The sequence below is a fragment of the Hyalella azteca genome, unplaced genomic scaffold (assembly GCF_000764305.2).
Source record: "Hyalella azteca isolate HAZT.00-mixed unplaced genomic scaffold, Hazt_2.0.2 contig8360, whole genome shotgun sequence".
Classification (NCBI taxonomy): Eukaryota; Metazoa; Arthropoda; class Malacostraca; order Amphipoda; family Hyalellidae; genus Hyalella; species Hyalella azteca.
Genome location: NW_025938456.1, coordinates 78696 through 104520, shown reverse-complemented (window position 1 = coordinate 104520; position 25825 = coordinate 78696). Strand labels below are relative to the sequence as shown.

Below are 25825 nucleotides of genomic sequence, written 5' to 3'. Positions count from 1 at the left end.
TTATAAGTAACAGTTAAAATTTACAATCATAAGTTACAGTCATAAGTAACAGTTATAAGTTACAGTCATAAGTTACTGTTATAAGTTACTGTTATAAGTTACAGTCATAAGTTACAGTCATAAGTTCCAGTCATAAGTTCCAGTCATAAGTTACAGCCATAAGTTACAGTAATAATTAACAGTTACGCACCCGTAGTCCGTCCCTCAATGTAGTACCCCAGCAGGGGCAGGGCCCCGTGGTGGGCGTTATAACAGTAACAAGTTACAGTAATAAGTTACAGTAATAATTAACAGTCACTCACACGTAGTCCGTCCCTCAATGTAGTACCCCAGCAGGGGCAGGGCGCCGTGGTGGGAGTTATAACAGTTATAAGTTCCACTTAAAAGTTCCAGTTATAAATTACTACAGTAATAAGTTACAGTCACGCACCCGTAGTCCTGCCCTCGATGTAGTACCCCAGCAGGGGCAGGGCGCCGTGGTGGGAGTTATAACAGCTATAAGTTACAGCTATAAGTTACAGTCATAAGTTACAGTCATAAGTTACAGTCACTCACCCGTAGTCCGTCCCTCGATGTAGTACCCCAGCAGGGGCAGGGCGCCGTGGTGGGAGTTCCTCCAGTGGAGGGTGAGGCTGCTGACGGTGCGGGACAGCGTCACGTCGCGGGGACGCGCTGGGGACCCGGGCTGGGGACCTGTGGTCACGTTAGCGCTCACCTGCGGGACGCGGGACATGCGGGGACAATAGAGGGTTGTTGTTAGCTTTGTGTTTTGTAGGGATAAAATAAATAAAAGGGAAGTGAATAAAGGAAATGATAGGAAGGGAATGAAAGGAAATGAAAGGAAGGAAGGGAAATGAAAGGAAGGAAAATAAAGGAAGAAAGGAAGGAAATTAAAGGAAGAAAGGGAAATGAAAGTAAGGGAATGGAAGGAAGGGAAATGAATTCAAGGACGGGAAATGAAAGGAAGCAAAGGATAAGAGAGGAAGGAAAGAAAATGAAAAGAAGACTTTATACATTCTTCTAAACAAATATCAAGACTGCAACTGTATCAATGGTTAATATTTATTCTTATTATAAATAAATATCAAGACTGTAACTGTGTCAAAGGATAATAATCATAGCTCTCATAAACAAATATCAAGACTGTAACTATATCATATCATATTAACCTGAGGACCGAAGCCGATAGTTTGTGCGCGTACAGTGAAGAGATAAGTGACTTCCTCCTCCAGCCCTACGACAGGCAACTGCTTCCCGACCACCTTCTGCTTAACTTGCTTGCTGAAACCTGATCAAAAAAAATATTTATAATATTTATTAATGTATAATACTCTAATATAATATAATATTAATACTAACAATATGCCCCGACCACCTTCTGCTTAACTTGCTTGCTGAAACCTGATCAAAAAAAATATTTATAATATTTATTAATGTACAATACTCTAATATGATATAATATTAATACTAACAATATTTATGAAATTTTATGCATTACTAATGTTTAATACTGTAATATATAATACTATACTATGTACTAATACTATCATATAATATAATATTAATAGTAACAATATTTAAGAAATTTATTGATTTACTACTTAACTTGCATGCTAAAAGCTGCACAACATACAATATTTATGATATTTATTGTTCTACTAATGTTTGGCATTTAAAAAATTTAATTACGATGCAAATTTGTATCAATAATCAACTTAATCAAATAAAATGCACACTACTCGCTCTCATCAACAGCTGAGGTCTCGTAGGTGACGAGGTAACCCAGTATCTCCCCATTAAGATACGCATGGCATGCAAATTAAACCAAATTTGCATCTTTAAATTCAATTACGATGCACATTTTTATCAATATTTAAAATATTTAAATAAAATGAACAATGCTTACTCTCATCAACAGTCGTGACGAGGTAACCCAGTATTTCCCCATTAGGAGCCTCAGGCATGTAAATTATACCAAATTTGCATCTTTAAATATATTTACCATGCAAATTTTTATCAATAATTATCATAATTAAATAAAATGCACAAGACTCACTCTCATCGACAGCTGCAGTCTCGTAGGTGACAAGGTAACCCAGTATTTCCCCATTAGGAGCCTCAGGTTTGCCCCTCAGGCTTGTAAATTATACCAAATTTGCATCTTTAAATTTAATTGGGATTCAAATTTTTATCAATAATCAACTTAATTAAATAACACGCACAATACTCACTCTCATCGACAGCTGCAGTTTCGTAGGTAACGAGGTAACCCAGTATCTCCCCATTAGGAGCTTCAGGTTTACCCCACACAAGCCTCAGCGAGTTCATGGTGATATCAGTGAAGTTGATCCACGCTACAGGTCCCGGTATATCAGGCATGGTGCGCACGATAACAGGTTCAGACTTTGGTCCATCACCAGCAGGGTTGAAACACAAGATCGTGATGGCATACTCGACGTATGTGTCGAGATACAAGAGTTCGTGAGCTGTCGTGTCGGCACCCACGACCTCGACTTCGTCGAGACCTTCAGGTTTAGAGGATGGTCGGTAGAAAACTTTGTAGCCTAGAAGCTCGCCGTTCACTTCGTCTTCGGGCGGTGGCTGATATATGAGAAATGAATTCGAATTACATTTTAATTTAATTTATTTAATTTTAATTACTAACACAGGTCTAAAGAAGTTAATTTAGAGTTGTGGTTTTTGTTGAATACAAAGGTCTCAAGTGTAATATTGTATTCAACGGTTCAAGTGAACCGCATCCATAAGTTGAAAACATACAAGTTCATCACTCGTCTCAAGTCAAATAAAAACGAAATACGCAGTTTATTATTTAGTGTATGCAATTCATTTTTGAGGAATATTCAACTAAAAACTCCACGTGATGCGTAATTACCTCCCACGTGATGCGTAATTACCTCCCACGTGATAATTATCTCCCACGTGATGCATAATTACCTCACATGTGATGCGTAATTACCTCCCCCGTGATGCGTAATTACCTCCCACGTGATGCGTAATTACCTCCCACGTGATGCGTAATTACCTACCACGTGAGGCGTAATTACCTCACACGTGATAATTATCTCCCACGTGATGCATAATTACCTCCCACGTGATGCGTAATTACCTTCCACGTGATGCGAAATTACCTCCCCGTGATGCATAATTACCTCTCACATGATGCGTAATTACCTCCCACGTGATGCGTAATTACCTCCCACATGATGCGTAATTACCTCCCACGTGACGCGAAATTACCTCCCACATGATGCGTAATTACCTCCCACGTGATGCGTAATTACCTCCCACGTGATGCGTAATTACCTCACACGTGATAATTATCTCCCACGTGATGCGTAATTACCTCACACGTGATGCGTAATTTCCTCCCACGTGATGCGAAATTACCTCCCCGTGATGCGTAATTACCTCCCACGTGATGTGTAATTACCTCCCACGTGATGCGTAATTACCTCCCACGTGATGCGTAATTACCTCCCACGTGATGCGTAATTACCTCCCACGTGATGCGTAATTACCTCCCACGTGATGCGTAATTACCTCCCACGTGATGCGTAATTACCTCCCACGTGATGCGTAATTACCTCCCACGTGATGCGTAATTACCTCCCACGTGATGCGTAATTACCTCCCACGTGATGCGTAATTACCTCCCACGTGATGCGTAATTACCTCCCACGTGATGCGTAATTACCTCCCACGTGATGCGTAATTACCNAAGAGGGGTGTTATGTTATAGAAAGAGGGGTGTTATGTTATAGAAAGCGGGGTGTTATGTTATAGAAAGAGGGGTGTTATGTTATAGAAAGAGGGGTGTTACGTTATAGAAAGCGGGGTGTTATAAAAAGAGGGGTGTTATAGATCGAGGGGTGTTATAGAACGAGGGGTGATATGGAAGAGGAGTGTTATAGAATGAGCGGAGTTATAGAAAAAGGGGTGATATGGAAGAGGGGTGTTATAGAACGAGGGGAGTTATAGAAAACGGGGTGATATGGAAGAGGGGTGTTATAGAATGAGGGAAGTTATAGAAAACGGGGTGATATGGAAGAGGGGTGTTATAGAACGAGGGGAGTTATAGAAAAAGGGGTGATATGGAAGAGGGGTGTTATAGAATGAGGGGAGTCATAGAAAAAGGGGTGATAAGGAAGAGGGGTGTTATAGAATGAGGGGAGTCATAGAAAAAGGGGTGATAAGGAAGAGGGGTGTTATAGAATGAGAGAAGAGGTGTTATACGCTGACGGGAAGAAATGTTATCTTAATAAGGTTAATATTATATGGTACAATGAATAATATTGAACATTGAAACAATATTAACATTAATAATCAATTAATAATTAATATTAACATTGAAAAACAAGGCGTCAAACCTGTAAGTCCTGCAGCACAAGACTGGCGGCGTGGGTGTCGGGCAGGTCTTTGCTCTGCTGGGGTCCGAAGACGCTCGGTCCTCCGGTGTCGTCCGTGAGCTGCTGCCGGTACCGGACCCGGTAGCCCGCGGTCTGCTGGTCCCCGGACCACGCGTCCGGGAATACCGGGGACCACTCAACACGAACGCTCGCCGTCGTGATCGGGATTACCTGCACGCATACGAATATAAAGTGGTTAGTGAACACCCACATGAATATCATCAAGTGATTAGTGAACACCCGCACGAATATAAAGTAATTAGTGAACACCCAAACGAATATTAAGTGATTAGTGAACACCTGCACGAATATCAAGTGATTAGTGAACACGCACACGAATATCATGTGATTAGTGAACACGCACACGAATATAATGTGATTAGTGAACAAGTAGTGATGAGAATATAAAAATGAAAAAAATTCAAAATAAATCACAACGCAACCACATAACTGTTCCGGTGATAACCATCTTCAAAGAATAAAAATAAATAATGATGCGATATTATATAATGATAGAATAAAACGATAATATATAATGATAGTGAGATAATGATAATAAAGATAATGACAGTAAGACAATGATAGTAAGATAATGAAAGTAAATAAAGATAGTGAGATAATGAGAGCGAGATAATGATATTAAGATAACAGTAAGACAATGATACCTTGTAAGATACCGACAGTAAAATAATGACAATAAGATAATGATCGTAAGATAATGACAGTAAGATAATGATTACCGTATAAGACAATGACAGTAAGATAGTAAAATAATGATAGTAATATAATGCCAGTAAGATAATGACAGTAAGATAATGATAGTAACATAATGATATTAAGATAATGACAGTAAGATAATGATAATAAGACAATGATACCTAGTAAGATAATGAAGATAATGATAGTAAGATAATGACAATAAGACAATGACATTAAGATAGTAATATAATGATAGTAAGATAATGACAATAATATACCTAATGCTAGTAAGATAATGATAGTAAGATAATGACAGTAAGACAATGACAGTAAGATAGTAACATAATGATATTAAGATAATGACAATAATATAATGATAGTAAGATAATGACAATAATATACCTAATGCTAGTAAGATAATGATAGTAAGATAATGATAGTAACCTTAACGTCGTGAGGCGGGGACGTAGGCGCAGCGGGCAGCGTGCGGACCTCCTCACTAACGGCGCTCCAGCCGCTGGGGCCGATGTCGTTCGTGGACTGAAGGCGAAACCTGCACACGAATATTCGTTAATACTTACGAATCTGACAAGCAATATGGAACTTATCAGAAATAATATCACGAATCTGACAAGCAAGACGAAGAGAATTCGTAAATATCCACGAATCTGACAAGCAAGACGCCGAGACTTCGTTAACACTTACGAATCTGACAAGCAATATGGAACTTATCAGAAATAATATCACGAATCTGACAAGCAAGACGACAAGAATTCGTTAATACTCACGAATTTGACAAGCAAGACGCCGAGAATTCATTAACACTCACGAATTTGACAAGCAAGATGGAATTTTATAAATTTTATATATTATAAATAATAAAAATGCGTGTATTTTATATGAACTAACGTAAAAAAATTAATGAAAAAGTGATGATGATAATAACAATAGAGCTTATCTTTTCTACATAGTAGAGTAGATTTTTGTAGAAAGTGATGATAAAGTTCACGCTAAATGTGTTCATAGAATAAGTTACTTCCCAATAACCACTTACAATAGAAATGGTTTTGATTTCATTAGCACATAATTGAGATAAGTACATATAGTCTAATAACCTGTAGGAGGTGTAGGGTGCCACCACTAACCTGTAGGAGGTGTAGGGTGCCACCACTAACCTGTAGGAGGTGTAGGGTGCCACCACTAACCTGTAGGAGGTGTAGGGTGCCACTACTAACCTGTAGGAGGTGTAGGGTGCCACTACTAACCTGTAGGAGGTGTAGGGTGCCACCACTAACCTGTAGGAGGTGTAGGGTGCCACTAACCTGTAGGAGGTGTAGGGTGCCAGGGAGTGTGCCGTGTAACTAGTGGCACTATACTCCACCTGCTCTGGAATATCTGTCCAAGTGCCACCACCTTCTGACATTTGTTGTACGGTGTAGTACCTGTAAAAGGTACATTTACAGGTACTGCGGGCAACAGGTTAGACATTTTTACGACGTTTACATTTTTTCGGACAGTTACGAAGAACAGGTTAGACATTTTTCCCCATGCTATTGCAGCACTGAATTAAATGATCGTTAATTAGCGCCTGTAAGGTGTCCTTTGAAATTTGTTTAAATTGTTACAGATATGCATATTAATAACAATGACTGAACGTGAATTATTAGCGTATGATATATGATCAAATGGATGGTGAGAAATTACATCAAAATCTCACTTTATAAAATATTTTAACTTATGTCACTTGCAGCCGAACTACAAAAATATCGTTCTCAGGTCTTATTAACATGATGCGCTGAAGAACATTAAAAATTCTCTTCAAGACTGATAAATGAAAATTCAAACATGAAGAAGATTAAAGCACCTATTGTTTCTTCAGATCATAAACTTCAGATCATAACTGTGATTATAGTTGTGACCGAATCATTACCATAGAGTAATACATCAACTAACGATCGAGAAATTTTTATATCCACTAACCACAGTTTGCTACAGAATCATTAAACTGGTTTTCACTTTGCATTCATTCATTTATTCACCATATTTTTATCTATTCATTCATTCATCATATTTATATTCATATTCATTCATATTTATATTCATATTCATCCTATTTTTCATTCATTCATCCATCATATTTTCATTCATCCATTCATTCATTCACTCATCATATATTCACTTTTGACGTGTCACGCGTGATCAATCTCTGAAAAAAATAACAAATGAAAAGTGGTTTTCACTTTTCATTTCTAAAAGATATTTTCATTTTCTAAAAGATATATTCATTTTTAAATTATATTTCACCTGATAGGAGCAAGGTCCATCAAGTCCGGGTGAAAAAAACAAATGAAAAGTGGTTTTCACTTTTCATTTCTAAAAGATATTTTCATTTTCTAAAAGATATATTCATTTTTTAATTATATTTCACCTGATGGGAGCGAGTCCATCCAGTCCAGTGTTCCAAGAGAACGTAACACTGTCACTAGTGAGCTGGGACTCACTTTTCATTTATAAAAGATATTTTAATTTTCTAAAAGATAATTTCATTCATAAAAGATATATTCATTTTTTAATTATATTTTCACCTGATGGGAGCGAGTCCATCCAGCCCCGGGTTCCACGAGAACGTAACACTGTCACTGGTGAGCTGGGAATGTAACACAGTGGGCACAGAGGGTGGGGTAGGCAACTGTCTGTTGTTGGTCGTGTACACTGGGGCTCTTAGGACCCTACCCCATCCTAGCCGGGTCCTAGCCCGGGCCAGGAACATGTAATAGCTCTCGGGCTTGAGGTTCTCAGCTTTAAAGGTGCGGTCACTGGGTCCGAGTTCGATGGTGAGGTTGTGAGAAGGATCGTCAGCGAGGTGATAAGTGATGGAGTAGGCTGTTATTTCTCCATTAGGTTCTACTGGGACGTCCCAGATGATACGGGCGTATGTGAACGATACGTCGGGGAATGATACGCTGGATGGTACGCCTGGTACTGTGAACAGGGTGTTAAAGTTTCGGATAAAATGAGGGAGAAATTGAAAGACTGATTATGAAGTACAGGAATGTGTCTGTTAGGTACAATAAAAAATATATTTTCAGTACAGAAATATGTCTGTCAGGTTCGATAAAAAATATGTTATCACTACAGGAATATGTCTGTCAGGTTCAAAAAAATATATATTTTCAGTACAGAAATATGTTTGTTAGGTACAATAAAAACATGTTTCAATACAGAAATATGAAATGTCTGTTGAATGATGTAAAAAGTATATTACACTACAGGAATAAATACGTGCGCTACTGTAAAATGGATATACGATATAGGTATACAATACAAGGACATTCCATAAATATACGCAATGCACCATCATCAACGGTTTTAACCGCCTACATCACACATCTCATCGTCACACCACTCACCATCATCACACTACTCACCATCATCACACTACTCACCATCATCACACTACTCACCATCATCACACTACTCACCATCATCACACTACTCACCATCATCGAAGGTGTTGACCGCCATCATCATACATCTCATCATCATACATCTCATCATCATAACTCACCATCGTCACACAACTCACCATCATCGAAGGTAGTGACCACAAGAGGTGGTGTAGGTGCAGGACCAGCCTGGTATAGGCCAGCACCCAGCTCACCATCATCACAGCTCACCACCATCACCACAACTCACCATCATCGAAGGTAGTGACCACAAGAGGTGGTGTAGGTGCAGGAGCACCATCCCCCAGCCTGGTATAGGCCAGGACCTGCACGCTGTAGGTGCGGTACTTGCGTAGCTGCGTCAGCGTCGCCTTCAGCGTCGCGTTGCCCTGCAGCAGCTTCTCCTCCGGCAGCAGCTCTGCGCCTATCACGATAATGGATATTTTCAGCAATTTCTATGATTTCAGCAATTTTTTAATTTCAGCAATTTTTATGCAGCTACGCAGCGAAAAAAAAGGAAAATTTCAGCAATTTTTATGCACCTGAGCCGTGAAAAAAACGGGAAATTTCAGCAATTTTTATGCACCTGCGCAGCGAAAAAAAAGGAAAATTTCAGCAATTTTTATGCACCTGCGCCGCGGAAAAAATAAAATTTTTAGCAATTTTTATGCACCTGCGCAGCGAAAAAAAAGGAAACTTTCAGCAATTTTTATGCACCTGAGCCGGGAATAAACGGAAATCAGCAATCTTTATGATTTCAGTGATCTTATTTTTCAGCAATTTTTATGATTTCGGTGATTTTATTTTTTCGGAAATTGTTATGATTTCAGCTAGTGATTGTATTTTTTTGGAAATGTTTATGATTACAGTGATTTTTATCAAGGAGTTTTTCAGCAATTTTTATGATTTCAGTGATTTTTATCAAGGATTTTTTCAACAATTTTTTATGATTTGAACAATTTTTATGATTTCAGTGATTTTTCTCAAAGATTTTTTTTTTCTAGGGACTTTGGTGCAACTTTGGCAATGAGAACGTATCTATCTTATTTATAATCATTTATTTATTATTTGGCTTTTAACATTCATTCACGGCTACCAGGCATTCTATTCATTTATTATATTTATTATTTGGCTACTAATAAATAAGTGTCTTCTGAATACAAAATTCTTTCATACATTGCACATTTAATCAAGAAACACGGATAATTAATTCATCGTAACTAGGAATCGAACAAAGTCCCACACTTATTTTTCTGAGAGTATGAAAAATACATGATACATGAGAAATACTGTATACATGAGATGTATACATTACACACACACCTGTGTACATGAGATGTATACATTCACACACACCTGTATACATGAGATGTTATACATTCACACACACCTGTAAACACGAGATGTATACATTCACACACACCTGTATACACGAGATGTATACATTCACACACACCTGTATACACGAGATGTATACATTCACACACACCTGTATACATGAGATGTTATACATTCACACACACCTGTAAACACGAGATGCATACATTTACACACACCTGTATACAAGAGATGTAAATATTTACACACACCTCTCTATATACGAGATGTATGCATATACACACACCTGAATATAAGAAGTATACATTTACACACACAATTGTATAGATGTACACAGACCTGTATATATTCACACACACCTGTATATATGTACACAGAGCTGTATAGATGACCTTATATCCCTGTATAACGCCATTCTGGTGTAGTACACAGACCTGTATAGATGACTTTATATCCCTGTATAGATGTACACAGACCTGTATAGATGACTTTATATCCCTGTATAGATGTACACAGACCTGTATAGATGACCTTATATCCCCGTATACATGTACACACACCTGTATACATGTACACAGACCTGTATAGATGACTTTATATCCCTGTATATATTCACACAGACCTGTATAGATGACCTTATATCCCTGTATAGATGTACACAGACCTGTATAGATGACTTTATATCCCTGCATAGATGTACACAGACCTGTATAGATGACCTTATATCCCTGTATAGATGTCCACAGACCTGTATAGATGACCTTGTATCCCTGTATACATGTACACACACCTGTATAGATGACCTTATATCCCTGTATAGATGTACACAGACCTGTATAGATGACCTTATATCCCTGTATAACGCCGTTCTGGTGTAGTACACAGACCTGTATATATCACACACACCTGTATATATATTACACACACCTGTATACTGTACACACACCTGTATACTGTACACACACCTGTATATATTCACACAGACCTGTATAGATGACCTTGTATCCCTGTATAACGCCATTCTGGTGTAGCACACAGTCCTGTATATATTCACAACACACCTATATATATTACACAGTCCTGTATACATTTACACAGACCTGTATAGATGACCTTGTATCCCTGTATAACGCCGTTCTGGTGCAGCACACACCTGTATACATGTACACAGACCTGTATAGATGACCTTATATCCCTGTATAACGCCGTTCTGGTGGAGCACACAGACCTGTATACATTCACACACCTGTATACATGTACACAGACCTGTATAGATGACCTTGTATCCCTGTATGACGCCGTTCTGGTGCAGCAGGTCCACAGCGCTCCACTCCACCACCACCGTCGTCGAGGAGGTCGCCTTCGCCGTCACATTTGTCGGGCCCGCCGATGGAACTGTTAAATATCAAAAAGAAAATAAAAATGAATGTTTGAAAATTAATGAAGAAGGATTTAATAATTCTATTTAACTTAATAAACAATAATGTCAATAAAAAGTGTGAAAAGAAATAATAAAAACAGAATTTATTATTTAATTAAAATAAATAAACGTTTAAAAATAAATGAGGAAGGATTCATTAATTATATTTATTTAATAAACAGTAATCTCAATGAAAACTTTAAATAAAAGTAATCGAGACAGAATTTTTTATTGAATTAAACATAAAAATAAATAAACGTTTAAAAATAAATGAGGAAGGATTCATTAATTATATTTATGTACATGTACAATAATGTCAACGAAAACTGTGAAAAAAAATAATAGAGGTAGAATTTATTATTTAATTTTATTAATATAAAATTTAAAAATGAATGAGGGAGGATTTATGATTCTATTTAATTTAACAATAATGTCAAGGAAAATTAAAAAAAATAATAGGAGCATATTTTATTTTTTAATTAAATATACATATAAGCAAAGCTTTCAAAAATGAATGAGGAAGGATTTTATAATTATATTTATTTTATAAACAGTAATGTCAATGAAAACTTTAAATAAAAGTAATAGAGACAGAATTCATTATTTAATTAAACATAAAAATAAATAAACCTCTGAAAAATGAATGAGGAAGGACTTAATAATTCTATTTAACTTAATAAACAATAATGTAAACTAAAAGTGTAAAAACAAATAATAAAAACAGAATTTATTATTTAATTAAAATTAAAAATAAAAATTGAAAATGTATGAGGAAGGATTTTATAATTATATTTATTTAATAAACAGTAATGTCAACGAAAATTTTAAATAAAAGTAATAGAGGCAGAATATATTATTCTATTTATTTAAATATGAAGTAAACGAAAGGTGATAGAGGAAGGATTTATTAATTTTTTAAAAACAATGATGTCAACGAAGAATTTAAAATAATAATAAAGGCAGACAGTATTATTTAATTGAATTTATGAAGTCAACCAAAGCTTTTAGAAATGGATGAGGAAGGATTCATTAATTCTATTTATTTAAACAATAATGCCAAAGAAAACTTTAAAAAAATAATAGAGGCAGAATTTATTATTTAGTTAAATACAAAATCAACAAACTTTTGAAAATGAATGAGGAAGGATTTATTAATTCTATTTATTTAAACGATACTGTCAACGAGAATTTTAAATACAAATAATAATGGTAGAATTTATTATTTCATCTATTTAAATATGATGTCAACCAAAGATTTTAAATATGACAAAGGAATGATTTATTAGGAGTATTCTATTTATCTTAGCAATACAATGAAATCAGAGTATTAAGAATTTTTTCAAGGTATTTATTTTAATAATAAAATGTAAAAATATTCGAATATTCGTATCAGAGAAAATGAATTTATTATACGCAATAGACAAAATGAATGAAATGAAGTAAATGTCAGGAAATTCACAATAGTTCTTCACAGAGAAAATGGATTCAATATATGAATACCAAATACGAACTATGCCAACAAATGGTAATCCCGAGGGGTAATCTGGAGGGGTAGTTTCGAGGGGTAATTTTGAGGGATAATTACGAAGGGTAATCTCGAGGCGTAAACCGGAGGGTAATCTCGAGGGGTAATTCCAAGGGGTAATCCTGAGGGGAAACCCCGAGGGGTAATTCCGAAAGGTAATTCCGAGGGGTAACCTCGAGGGATAATTCCGAGGGGTAATCCCGAGGGGTAATCTCGAGGGTAGTCCCGAGGGGTAACCCAGAGGGGTAACCCCGAGGTTAATCTCGAGGGATAATCCCGGGAGTTAAATCCATGGGGTAATCCCAGGTGTAATCCCGAGGGGTAATCCGGAAGAATTCCAACAAAGGTAACCTGATAAACACATCCTTAAAAAGTTTGACAAACGCAAGAGTATCTTGACGTTATAATTATGACGAATAGCTATTAAGTGTAGTGGTAAACATTAATTAAATGCTTCAATTCTACGGTAATTTTTACCCCTGTTACCCTAGCACTACATTACTCCAGTCAAGAGTATCATTGCTGTAGCACTGGTCGCGTTAATAAAAATTTAGCAGCGAAGTGATTTTGAAATTCCAGAATAACCAGGATATCGAATATCCTGATTTTTTACTGCTTAAAGGTTTGAATTTTCAATTTTAAAAGGTTCAAATACCTCATAATTTGACAGAATTTGTATGAACTGTTGAAGCTACAACACTAAAAATGTAATAGTTAAAATGAAACGTTTTAAACGTTATTAAAAGTATTGAAACGGTTGAAAACACATTAAATGTATTAAAACTATTTAAACGTATTAAACTAATTTAAACATATTAAAATAATTTAAACATATTAAAATATTTTAAACATTAAAATAATTTAAACGTATTAAAATTATTTAAACGCATTAAAATTATATAAACTAATTAATAGCATTGAAAAGTATTACAAAGTTGACTATTAAGTATGAGACTATTACCAGACTCGCGCGTGCGCTCGACGGCAGCCGTAGAGCGGGTCGACGCACCCACGTCGTTCACGGCCTCCATTGTGATCTGTTAATATTATTGTTATTTACTGTCCATAATCNATGCTATTTTAATGTCAATAATATTGTTATTATTCATAGTCAATAATAATTTTTATTGATGTTATTTCACCATCAATATTATTTTTACTATTTACCATCAATAATAATAATATTGATGGTATTTCCCAGTCAATATTATTTTTATTATTTACTATCAATAATAATTTTTATTGATGTTATTTCACCATCAATATTATTTTATTATTTACCGTCAATAATAATATTGATGGTCTTTTACCGTCAATATTATTGTTATTATTCACAGTCAATAACAAATTTTATTGATGTTATTTCACCATCAATATTATTTTTATTATTTACTGTCAATAATAACTAGTATTTATGGTATTTAACCATCAATATTATTATTGATGGTACTTTACCGTCAATATTATTATTGATGTTATTTTACCGCCAATATTATTATTAATGGTATTTTACCGTCAATGTTATTATTTAGGTTTATTGTAGGTATTCAACATTATTACAATAATTGCGAATATTATCAAGATATATGAATGATATTATATTATATTGACCAGTGTTAGCTAATATTTGGTACATTGTACAGAACCTCACCTGGTACTTGGTGTACTCGTGTAGACCACATCACCTGGTACTTGGTGTACTCGTGTAGACCACATCACCTGGTACTTGGTGTACTCGTGTAGACCCTCACCTGGTACTTGGTGTACTCGTGTAGACCACATCACCTGGTACTTGGTGTACTCGTGTAGACCCTCACCTGGTACTTGGTGTACTCGTGTAGACCACATCACCTGGTACTTGGTGTACTCGTGTAGACCCTCACCTGGTACTTGGTGTACTCGTGTAGACCCTCACCTGGTACTTGGTGTACTCGTGTAGACCCTCACCTGGTACTTGGTGTACTCGTGTAGACCCTCACCTGGTACTTGGTGTACTCGTGTAGACCCTCCAGCTTGTATGAGTTCGCTGTGGTATCATACACGAAGCTGTGTTGGTACTCGCAGGTACAGCCCAGGGGGCGGTACAGGATGCGGTACCCTTGCGAGGCCCCGTACCACTCCCACTGCTGCAGGGGCTGTGGGGTACGTGAGGGTACGTGAGGTTGAGGGTACGTGGGGGTGAGGGTACGTGGGGTTGAGGATACGTGGGGTTGAGGGTACGTGGGGTTGAGGATACGTGGGGTTGAGGGTACGTGGGGTTGAGGATACGTGGGGTTGAGGGTACGTGGGGTTGAGGATACGTGGGGTTGAGGGTACGTGGGGTTGAGGTTACGTGGGGTTGAGGGTACGTGGGGTTGAGGGTACGAGGGGTTGAGGGTACGTGGGGTTGAGGATACGTGAGGTTGAGGGTACATGGGGTTGAGGGTACGAGGGGGTGAGGGTACGTGGGGTTGAGGGTACGTGGGGTTGAGGGGCTCAGATCAAAAGAAAATCATTTTCTTTTTCAAATAACTGCTAAAAATATCGAACGAACTTAACTAATAAACTAATTTTTTAAATAAGTTTGTTCACAAAATGAAAATGAGTTAGAAATAATCTATTGTACGTCTGAAACCGATAAAAATATCTATTGCATCATTTAAGCACCTTTCTTCAATTTTAGAAGAGAAAAATATCGTCAATAAACTTGACTTTCGAGGAATATCTTCATTTTGAGGTAAATAGTTTCCTGCCATTATTCTATGTTTAAGGTTTAATGAAAATAAGACTGCATTTAAACTTATTGTAATTTGAATGTTACTCTTTAATTGGCGAATATTTTATATAAAAAATATTAAAATATAATCATTCTATTTATTAATCAATGATTTAATGAGCATGTATAAAATATAATTTATTCAATTATGAGAGTTTTTGAGACTGTTAAATAATGAGACCAAGATTGTATTTAAACTTATTGCAAATTGAATGTTACTCTTTAATTGGCGATTAATTAACATGTAAAAATAATAATAAATAATCATTATATATATAGGTCAATGATTTAACATTATTATTTTATTTAAGGTATAAAATATAATTTATTTAGTTATAAGTTTAATTTGGACTCACAATCCAGCACACTCAATGATTTACTAATATTTTATTTATAATTTAATATATAATTTATTAATTATAATAAATTTACTTTCAACTCACACTCCAGCGCACTCAATGATTCAATATCCATATTTTGTATACAGTATAATATATAATTAAATAATTTATTTAATAACAATAAATTTAATTTTAACTCACAATCCAGTGCACTCAATGATTTAATCTCCACAATTTATCTATAGTATAATAATTAATAGCAATACATAATTTATAATAATAATATAAAATGTAATAGATATTTATTATATATATATAAATTATAAAATATAATTATATACAATAAATAATAATATAATGTAATTGCAACTCACAGTCCAGGTCACTCAATGACTTAATACTAATAATTTATATATAGTATAATATATATAGGTAGTACATTTAATGATAATAAATGTAATTGTAACTCACAAACCATCGCACTTGATGATTTAATAATAATATTTTATCTATAGTATAAAAGCTAATTTAAATAAATATAATAAATTCAATTTTAACTTTACCAATTATTTATTAATATTATTTTACCTGTAGTATAAAATAAAATATAGATATTCAATTATAATAAATAATAATTTCCACTCACAATCCAGCGCACTTGATGATTTATTAATAATATTTTATCAATAGTATAGAAGCTAATTTAAATAAATATAATAAATAATAATTGTGACTCACAATCCAGCGCACTCTGAGCTCAGTAGCAGACACCGCCCTGATGGTGACGTTGGAGGGGGGGTGGGCGGGGGCGGCTTGCAGGGTTTGAAACTGAGGTGACTGTGAAGATGGGGGCGAGTCCCCCACGACGTTACGGGCTATCAGACGTAGCTGGTACGTCGTGAACGGCACCAGACCGGGCACTGTGAACGTCGTGGCTGACGGGGCCGACGTGTTGTGCACGGTCTCCCATGTTGAAGACCGAGAACTCAGAGCCTGAATGAAAAATATTAATAATAATTTGGGTATTTTTACGAAAATGTAATTTATAATTTGGATATATCCAGGAAAATATAATTTATGATTATAACTTGGATATATTCACGAAAATATAATTTATGATTATAACCTAGATATATTCTAGAAAATATAATTTATGATTATAACCTAGATATATTCTAGAAAATATAATTTATGATTATAACTTGGATATATTCACAATAATATAATTTGTGATTATAATTTTGATATATCAAAGAAAATATAATTTATGATTATAATTTAGATATATTCACGTATATATAATTTATGATTATAACTTGGATATATTCACAATAATATAATTTGTGATTATAATTTTGATATATTCTAGAAAATATAATTTACAATTATAACTTGGATATCTTCACGAAAATAATATAAAGTGAACAAAAAAATTATCTGAATTTGAATTGCATTCTTCCTATATTAAAAAATATCAAGATTATTGTTGAGACAAAATCGTATTTACACACTTCAGGAATTTTTTTTTTTTTGAAGGAGGGAATAAGGATAATAGAAGCAGGTTATAATAACCTATTAACCAGAACAAATCCTGCTGTTCTGGCTAATCAAATCTTATCCTATCCAGAACAAAAAATCGTATTTACACCAATCACGAATTTTTTTTTCCACGGGGAAAATAATGATAATATAGAAGCAGGTTCTAAAAATTATTACCCAGAACAAATGCTATTTATTAAATACTGACAATACAGTGTAGTTATTGTTACCTGGACTTACGTTAATCATGAGAATTCATTTTGTTCCCCAGGGGAAATAAGGATAATATAAGCAGGTTATAAATATTATTACCCAAAACAAATCAAATCTTATATATTAAATCCTGATAATACAACAGTTATTGTTACCTGGACAATCCAGAGATCAATACTACAGTTAATACAATTATTACAGAGATCAATACAGAACAATCAAAGAGTTATTGTTACCTGGACAATCCAGAGATCAATACTACAGTTAATACAATCAATACAGAGATCAATACAGAACAATCAAACAGTTATTGTTACCTGGACAATCCAGAGATCAATACTACAGTTAATACAATCAATACAGAGATCAATACAGAACAATCAAACAGTTATTGTTACCTGGACAATCCAGAGATCAATACTACAGTTAATACAATCAATACAGAGATCAATACAGAACAATCAAACAGTTATTGTTACCTGGACAATCCAGAGATCAATACTACAGTTAATACAATCAATACAGAGATCAATACAGAACAATCAAACAGTTATTGTTACCTGGACAATCCAGAGATCAATACTACAGTTAATACAATCAATACAGAGATCAATACAGAACAATCAAACAGTTATTGTTACCTGGACAATCCAGAGATCAATACTACAGTTAATACAATCAATACAGAGATCAATACAGAACAATCAAACAGTTATTGTTACCTGGACAATCCAGAGATCAATACNTGCTAGGTGGTACCAGTGCTAGGTGGTGCTATAGTGCTAGGTGGTACCAGTGCTAGGTGGTGCTAGTGCTAGGTGGTGCTAGTGCTAGGTGATGCTAGTGCTAGGTGGTGCTAGTGCTAGGTGGTGCTAGTATAGTATTGGTGGTGTTCGTGAGCTAGTAGTTGGTGCTGATGAGCTAGGTGGTGCTAGTGTAGTATTGAGTACTATTGTCCTGAAGCAGTGTACTAGTGAAACAGTGTACTAGTGAGGCAGAACTAGTGAAACAGTGTACTAGTGAGGCAGAACTAGTGAAACAGTGTACTAGTGAGGCAGAACTAGTGAAGCAGTGCTAGTGAAGCAGTACTAGTGAAGCAGTGCTAGTTAAGTATCACTAGAAAAGTGTTGTAATGAAGAATTGAGGTTGTCTCAATGAACTTTGTGGCGGTCAGTAGTGTTAGTTGGAGGCACATTAAAGTTCAATTATAATATAATTATTATTCGATTAATGTTAGCATGTGATAAATATCGTTAATGTAGAAGAATTTTTGAAAACGCCTGAAATAAAAATCATTTTCCGATAACAATATGACCACAAGAAAATATCAACCTCTTTCGGACGCAGCGAAAAAAGCAATTCAAATCTTTGATATTTTTCTCGAAGTTACATTTAGCAAGAAACAAGTAGCATGACACTTACGGTGAAAAATATTATTAACCTCTTTAGAGCGCAGCGCAAACAGAAATTTAAATCTTTGACATTTTTCTCGAAGTTAGCAAGAAATAAGTAACCTGGGGCCATACTTTCAAAACTCGCTAAGTGAACGTAAGTACTTACGCTCTATTTTCTTGTCTATGATTGGTGGATTTTGCTTGAAAGGCCGTCAATGATTGGCCGATGAACTTACGATCTCTATACTTTTTAGCGCATTTTCTCATTTATGGAAAAAAATGCACTATTGTGCTCGCCATGTCCGTCTGTCGGTCTGCCTGTCTGTCTGTCCGTCCGTCCGTCCGTCCGTCCGTGACCTCAAGTATTCGTCGACGAGAAAATGCGCTCTCTGTCACTCATTGCAGTGAGTACTGAGTTTTGAAAGTGAGTACTGAGTTTTGAAAGTGAGTACTGAGTTTTGCAGTGAGTACTGAGTTTTGAATTTTTTTTGAAAGTATGGGCCCTGACGCTCACGGTAAGGTTGTTGATCCTGTAGGATGCAAGAAACATGTGGCCTGATACTCACGGTAAGGTTATTTACCCTGTAGGATGTGACATCTACTTTAGCAAGAAATAAGTAACCTGGCACTCACGGTAAGGTTGTTGATCCTGTATGACGTGACATCGGCAGTGAGGTTGGCCACAAGATGAGGTTGTTCCCTGGGCATGTCGCGCCTCCTGTAGGCGACGCTGTATCCTGTCAGGATACCGTTCTGCTGGTCCGGTGGTGACCAGCGAACCAGCACCGAGCGGTCGCTCACTTCAGGGAAGTGCAGCTTACTGGGGGGACCAGGCACTGCACAGTGCAAATACCAAGTTGAGGAATACTACCCAGAGCTGGACAGTGCAAATACCGAGTGAGGCATTGGGAAATACTACCAGGCACTGCACAGTGCAAATACCAAGGGAGGTACCTAGTGAAAATTAAGAGTCGCGGCAGCTTCTGATTTGGATTACCAGAAGCTGGGGCGACTCTAAATTTTGTTAGGGTATTGAGAAATACTGCCCGGAGCTGGACAGTGCAAATGCCTAGTGAGGTATTGAGAAATACTACCCGAAGCTGCAACCAGAAGTTGTCAGTTGTCACAGCAGTTGTTCTTTAAGAACATTTATGAGCGGCTATAGCTCTTGTTAGCTTGCTAACTTCCCTTCTCCGAAATCATTGAACACGAATATATGGATACTTTTGTACTTCGTACCATCTACGGCAAGCGCCCCAGAAATTGTGCATTTTAAGAGCCCAAAACTATGTTTGTGCGTTCATTTGTTTCTTCATGACAGTCGATAAAACCTATTGAAATAAAACAGATTATTACAGAACAAAGTTGGAGAAATCACAAATAATTAGTAATTTTCAAAATTTAAAATAAAATAAACGATTTTTTATCGTATTTTCGTGAACATTTTTCAGTTCATCATGTATTCAGGATACCCACTCTGCCTGATAAGTCGCTCGTGATGACGAAGTGCAAAGCGCCTTCCAAAGCAATAAAAATGGCCTACAGAACAGTAAGAAGAAGCCAAAATCCGGCGTAAAAAATGCCAAAATGTAATTCACGAGGAGAGGAAATAAAAGAAAAAATATAACTCAGTACTCACTGCAGTGAGTGACAAAGAGCGCATTTTCTCGTCGACGAAAACTTGAGGTCTCGGACAGATGGACGGACAGACGGACAGACAGACAGACGGACGGACGGACATGGCGAGCACAACAGTGCATTTTTTCCATAAATGAGAAAATGCGCTAAAAAGCTGAAGAATCACAAGCAAAAGCAATAGCTGAAATAGAAGCGCTAACTACTACCGTGCAGCGGAACGAAGTACAACTCGGTCCACACGATTAAATATTCTCTAAGAAGAAGAAAATTTGGCGAGATTTCTAATTGAGGAATGCACGGAATAATTTCAACACAGATGGACGAAGAAAGCGATTCTTCAACGACATGGCAGAGACTGAATCGCTGGACAATCAGCATGATTTACCTGCAAAAAATTAATGAGTGTAGGATTCGTGGGATTTGAAAATGAATGACCCTATATACGTAATCAACTTGATCAATTTTTTGCAGGTAAATCATGCTGATTGTCCAGCGATTCAGTCTGTGCCATGTCGTTGAAGAATCGCTTTCTTCGTCCATCTGTGTTGAAATTATTCCGTGCATTCCTCAATTAGAAATCTCGCCAAATTTTCTTCTTCTTAGAGAATATTTATATCGTGTGGACCGAGTTGTACTTCGTTCCGCTGCACGGTAGTAGTTAGCGCTTCTATTTCAGCTATTGCTTTTGCTTGTGATTCTTCAGCTTTTTTCTTTTATTTCCTCTCCTCGTAAATTACCTTTTGGCTTTTTTTACGCCGGATTCTGGCTTCTTCTTACTGTTCTGGTGTGCAGGCCATTTTTATTGCTTTGGAAGGCGCTTTGCACTTCGTCACCACCAGCACCGTTACGAGAAAGTTACGGCGTAGTTGTGGGGCAGTTACGGGGTAATTACGGGATAGTTACGGGGTAGTTGTGGGGTAGTTAAGGGGTAGCTACGGGGTAGATACGGGGTAGAATACGGAATAGATACAGGATAGTTACAGGGTAGTTACGGAATAGATACGGGATAGTTACGGAGTACTTACGGAATAGATACGGAATAGTTACGGAGTAGTTACGGGGGTAGTTACGGGGTAGAGTCGCGGTAGTTATTGAATAGTTACGGGGTAGTTGTGGGAAAGTTACGGGGGTATATAGTTATTGGAGCCCAAACTGATAAGGTGAAAAGTGCTTCAAATGCACATAAACCCAGGCAAAACTCTGAGAGTTGCAGGCTGCAATAGCACAATTATCCATACAGGCCAGCAGATACACGAGTTACAGGCCAGCAGATACACGAGTTACAGGCCAGCAGATACACGAGTTACAGGCCAGCTGATACACGAGTTACAGGCCAGCAGATACACGAGTTACAGGCCAGCAGATACTACTGAAATACTACCCGGAGCTGGACAGTGCAAATTCCCATTGATAGATCGGAAAAAAATATTAAAGATCGACGAACAAAATGGAAGTTATTTTCTGTGCATTAGAGTTAAAATTGAGAGATCCTGCCGATCACGAAAAGTTAGGCTATTACAATATTACACGAATAACGATTCGGTGATATAAGGCTATTCAATTCTTACGAATAACAATTCGGTGATTTAAGGATATTCAATTCTCACGAATAACGATTCGGTGATTTAAGGATTTTCAATTTCCACGAAAAACGATTCGGTGGTTTAAGGATATTTAACTCTCACGAATAACGATTCGGTGATTTAAGGATTTTCAATTTCCACGAAAAACGATTCGGTGGTTTAAGGATATTTAACTCTCACGAATAACGATTCGGTGATTTAAGGATATTTAACTCTCACAAATAACGATTCGGTGATTTAAGGATATTTAACTCTCACGAATAGCGATTTGTTTATCAAAGGATTACAATATTACACGAATAACGATCCGGCGATTCAAGTATATTAAGAATGATAATTTACGAACTATAATGTATGAGTCATCATTACTCACCATCTTCAATAACGATTCGCTGATTTAAATACAATAATGGCGATGATTTACAACCTATAAAGCATCATTACACACCATCTTCAATAAAGATCCGGTATTTAAGTATACTAAGGGTGATGATTTACGAACTATAATGCACGAGTCATCATTACTCACCATCTTAAATAACGGTTCGCTGATTTAAATACATTAATGGTGATGATTTACGAACTATAATGCACGAGTCATCACTACTCACCATCTTCAAGTGTGGTGACGGTGATGGGTGTACTCCTGTTACCGTCCCCCGGTGCAGTGAAGCACAGTACCGTGACATGGTACGTGTTGTACTTGAGGAGCCTGGTCAGGTTAACGGCTTCACGTACGTCCTGGTACGGTGACGGTGGTACGGTCACGGTCGTTGCTGGCTGTGCAGTCGGTACCAGCACTGGGTTCTCTGTGTTAAACACAAAATATACATACAATAATGATTAAAATATAATATACATACAATAATGATTAAAACATAATATACATACAATAATGATTAAAACACAGTACACATACAATAATTATAATAATTAAAACACAATATACACATAATAAATGGTAATAAATAAAACATAGTATGCACACAGCAATTATAATAATCAAAACACAATATACACACGTAATGATAATAAATAAAACACAATATGCACACAATAATTATATTAATTAAAACACAGTAAACACACAATAAATATACTAATAATAGAAAATAAAATTAATTTTATTAATAAGATAGATATTAATATTGCATCACTACAGTTGTTTTCAAGTCAATATAGTAAATGAATTATTAGATTTTATTGTGTTAAACACAATATACATACAATATTTATATTAATATAAAATACAAAAATTTTTATTAATAACACAGGTATGAATATTGCTTTGCAACAGTTATTTTCAACTCAATATAGTAAAAGAATTAATAGATTTTATGAGGAGCAACTGGTGGCTCTTTCAGGTCGTCCATATTTGTAGAATAATTGAGAAAATTATTCTTCAAATAATTATCATTATCAATCGTAATGATAATTATTATCATTATTATTCAAATAATTATCATTATCAATCGTCGTAATTATCAAAATTGATAATTACGACGCAAAAATGATCAATTTGGAATAAGAAGTAATATATATTAATCAATTATCTGAAGAATAATTAAGATGAATGCACATTCAATAATTGCAAATAATAAGTAATTGACGTAATTCAGATTAATAAGTAAATAATTACAAATAATTTAAATGTACTTAAGATTAGTTAATTACAAAAAAGAAATAACCTGGATTAATGATTGGTAAGGTAACAAAGATAAGAACCCACCGCGCCAGGCCTGGACTTTGTAGCCCTGAAAGTTCATAATTATAAATAAAAAGTAATTTAAATGTACTTAAGATTAGTTGAATGTAAATATGAATTATTTTAGGTTAATGAATGTTAAGTTGACAAGTTGATAACCCACCGCGCCAGGCCTGGACTTTGTAGCCCTGGTTGATGCCGTTGATCATCCAGGGCTCTGGAGGCTTCCATGTCACCTCCACGACGGTGGAAGACAGGGCCTCTACCGTCACCTGACGGGGGGGCGCCGTGGGCACCCCTTCCTTCGTCTTCAGACGGATACCTGCGGCGGGGTGTGAGGAATGGTATTAAATAAAGCCATTGTGGCATTAGAAAATGGCATTATATGGCATTACAAGAGCTGTGGGCACCCCTTCCTTTGTCTTCAGACGGATACCTGCGGGGGGTGTGAGGGATGGTATTAAAAAGCCATTATGGCATGACAGAAAGGCACTATGGCATTAGAAAATGGCATTACAAAAGCTATAGGCACCCTCTCCTTCGTCTTCAGACGGATACCTGCGGGGGGTGTGAGGAATATGTCAGGAATGGCATTACAAAAAGCCATTATGGCATTACAAAATGGTATTATGGGATTAGAAAATGACATGGCATTACGAAAAGCCATTATGGCATTGCAAAAAGCCATTATGGCATTACAGCTGTAGGCTCTCTCTCCTTCGTATTCAGCCGGATACCTACAGGGGTAATACCTAATTCTGCTCTCAAACTAATCTTTTTAAAGCTAACTCAACATTTATTATTAATTACCGGTACTTTTTTTAATGATTTCCTCTTCGATGAGCTACGCAAATTCTGTCAATCACTTTTTTTTAAGCCGACACATGTGTGCAACTTTTAGGTAAGTACAATTTTTTAATACAGCAAATATCTTTTTGCTACAGACAATTTTTTTGCTACAAGAACAATTCGGTGACATTAATTGTCACCGAATCAATGAAATTCACTTCAATTAATGAAATTTATTAAATAATCTATCCACTTCACAATACTGTCCAGTAAAGTGTGACAGGCAACTTCGGTAAGTTATTTAAAATAAAATCTGACATCATAATCTATCGCAATGCCAAAAATCCTATTCGAAAACAGCAGCATTAAGTTACTCTCAAACCTGTACAAATATTTCCAGCAGGACATACTACGACATATAAAACCATAGACACTATGGTTTATTTGAATTTATGGTCTATTATTTACAAATGTATGGGCTATTGTCCAAAGGTAACCATAGTATTTGTATTTATAACATTCAAATCATGACAGTAAAATGGGCCAAAATTTCATATGCAATACTTTAATATAGTACTCAATTTTTGGAGCTAAGACTTAGTCTATATGAGAAACAGCATTTCTTCTAATGGCGATATTAGTAGAAATGTAGATTTGATTATTATTAGGTAGTAGATTTGATAACAATATATTAGTACATATTGTTAAATTATTGACAACAATATGATAACAATATATATTGTTAAATTTAAATATTAGTAGATTTGATAACAGCTCGACTTGAAGCCTCAGATACCGTTGTAAAACTTTATAATCACATAGGAGATGGCTGCATTGTTGCTTTCTTTTGGAGTAGAGGCTAACGCCTTTAATGTTGTCAGCCTAAGTCAATTAGTTATTTAATTAAAATACAGGTGTAAGTATTTTTCACTTTCGGAGTATACACCGACGCCTTTAATGTTGTATGCCTAAATTAGTTAATTAGTTATTAAAATAAGTGTAAGTATATTCCA

At 35.9% G+C, this 25825-nt stretch overlaps 1 protein-coding gene across 1 annotated transcript in view; it reads right to left on the bottom strand.

Annotated features, from left to right (window-relative positions):
• LOC108672970 (protein sidekick) overlaps positions 1 to 25825 on the bottom strand; it is an 84569-nt gene that overhangs the window by 13955 nt on the left and 44789 nt on the right. The window contains exons 15-31 of the mRNA XM_047881602.1: positions 24187 to 24345; positions 22930 to 23127; positions 19720 to 19933; positions 17859 to 17880; positions 16690 to 16944; positions 14835 to 14990; positions 13817 to 13892; positions 11177 to 11305; positions 8823 to 8996; positions 7712 to 8108; positions 6449 to 6568; positions 5571 to 5679; positions 4389 to 4598; positions 2894 to 2911; positions 2232 to 2601; positions 1170 to 1288; positions 556 to 715 (exon numbers count right to left, since the gene is read on the bottom strand). Of these exons, the coding sequence (XP_047737558.1) occupies positions 556 to 715; positions 1170 to 1288; positions 2232 to 2601; positions 2894 to 2911; positions 4389 to 4598; positions 5571 to 5679; positions 6449 to 6568; positions 7712 to 8108; positions 8823 to 8996; positions 11177 to 11305; positions 13817 to 13892; positions 14835 to 14990; positions 16690 to 16944; positions 17859 to 17880; positions 19720 to 19933; positions 22930 to 23127; positions 24187 to 24345 (2886 nt within the window). The remainder of the gene's footprint in view (positions 1 to 555; positions 716 to 1169; positions 1289 to 2231; positions 2602 to 2893; positions 2912 to 4388; positions 4599 to 5570; positions 5680 to 6448; positions 6569 to 7711; positions 8109 to 8822; positions 8997 to 11176; positions 11306 to 13816; positions 13893 to 14834; positions 14991 to 16689; positions 16945 to 17858; positions 17881 to 19719; positions 19934 to 22929; positions 23128 to 24186; positions 24346 to 25825) is intronic.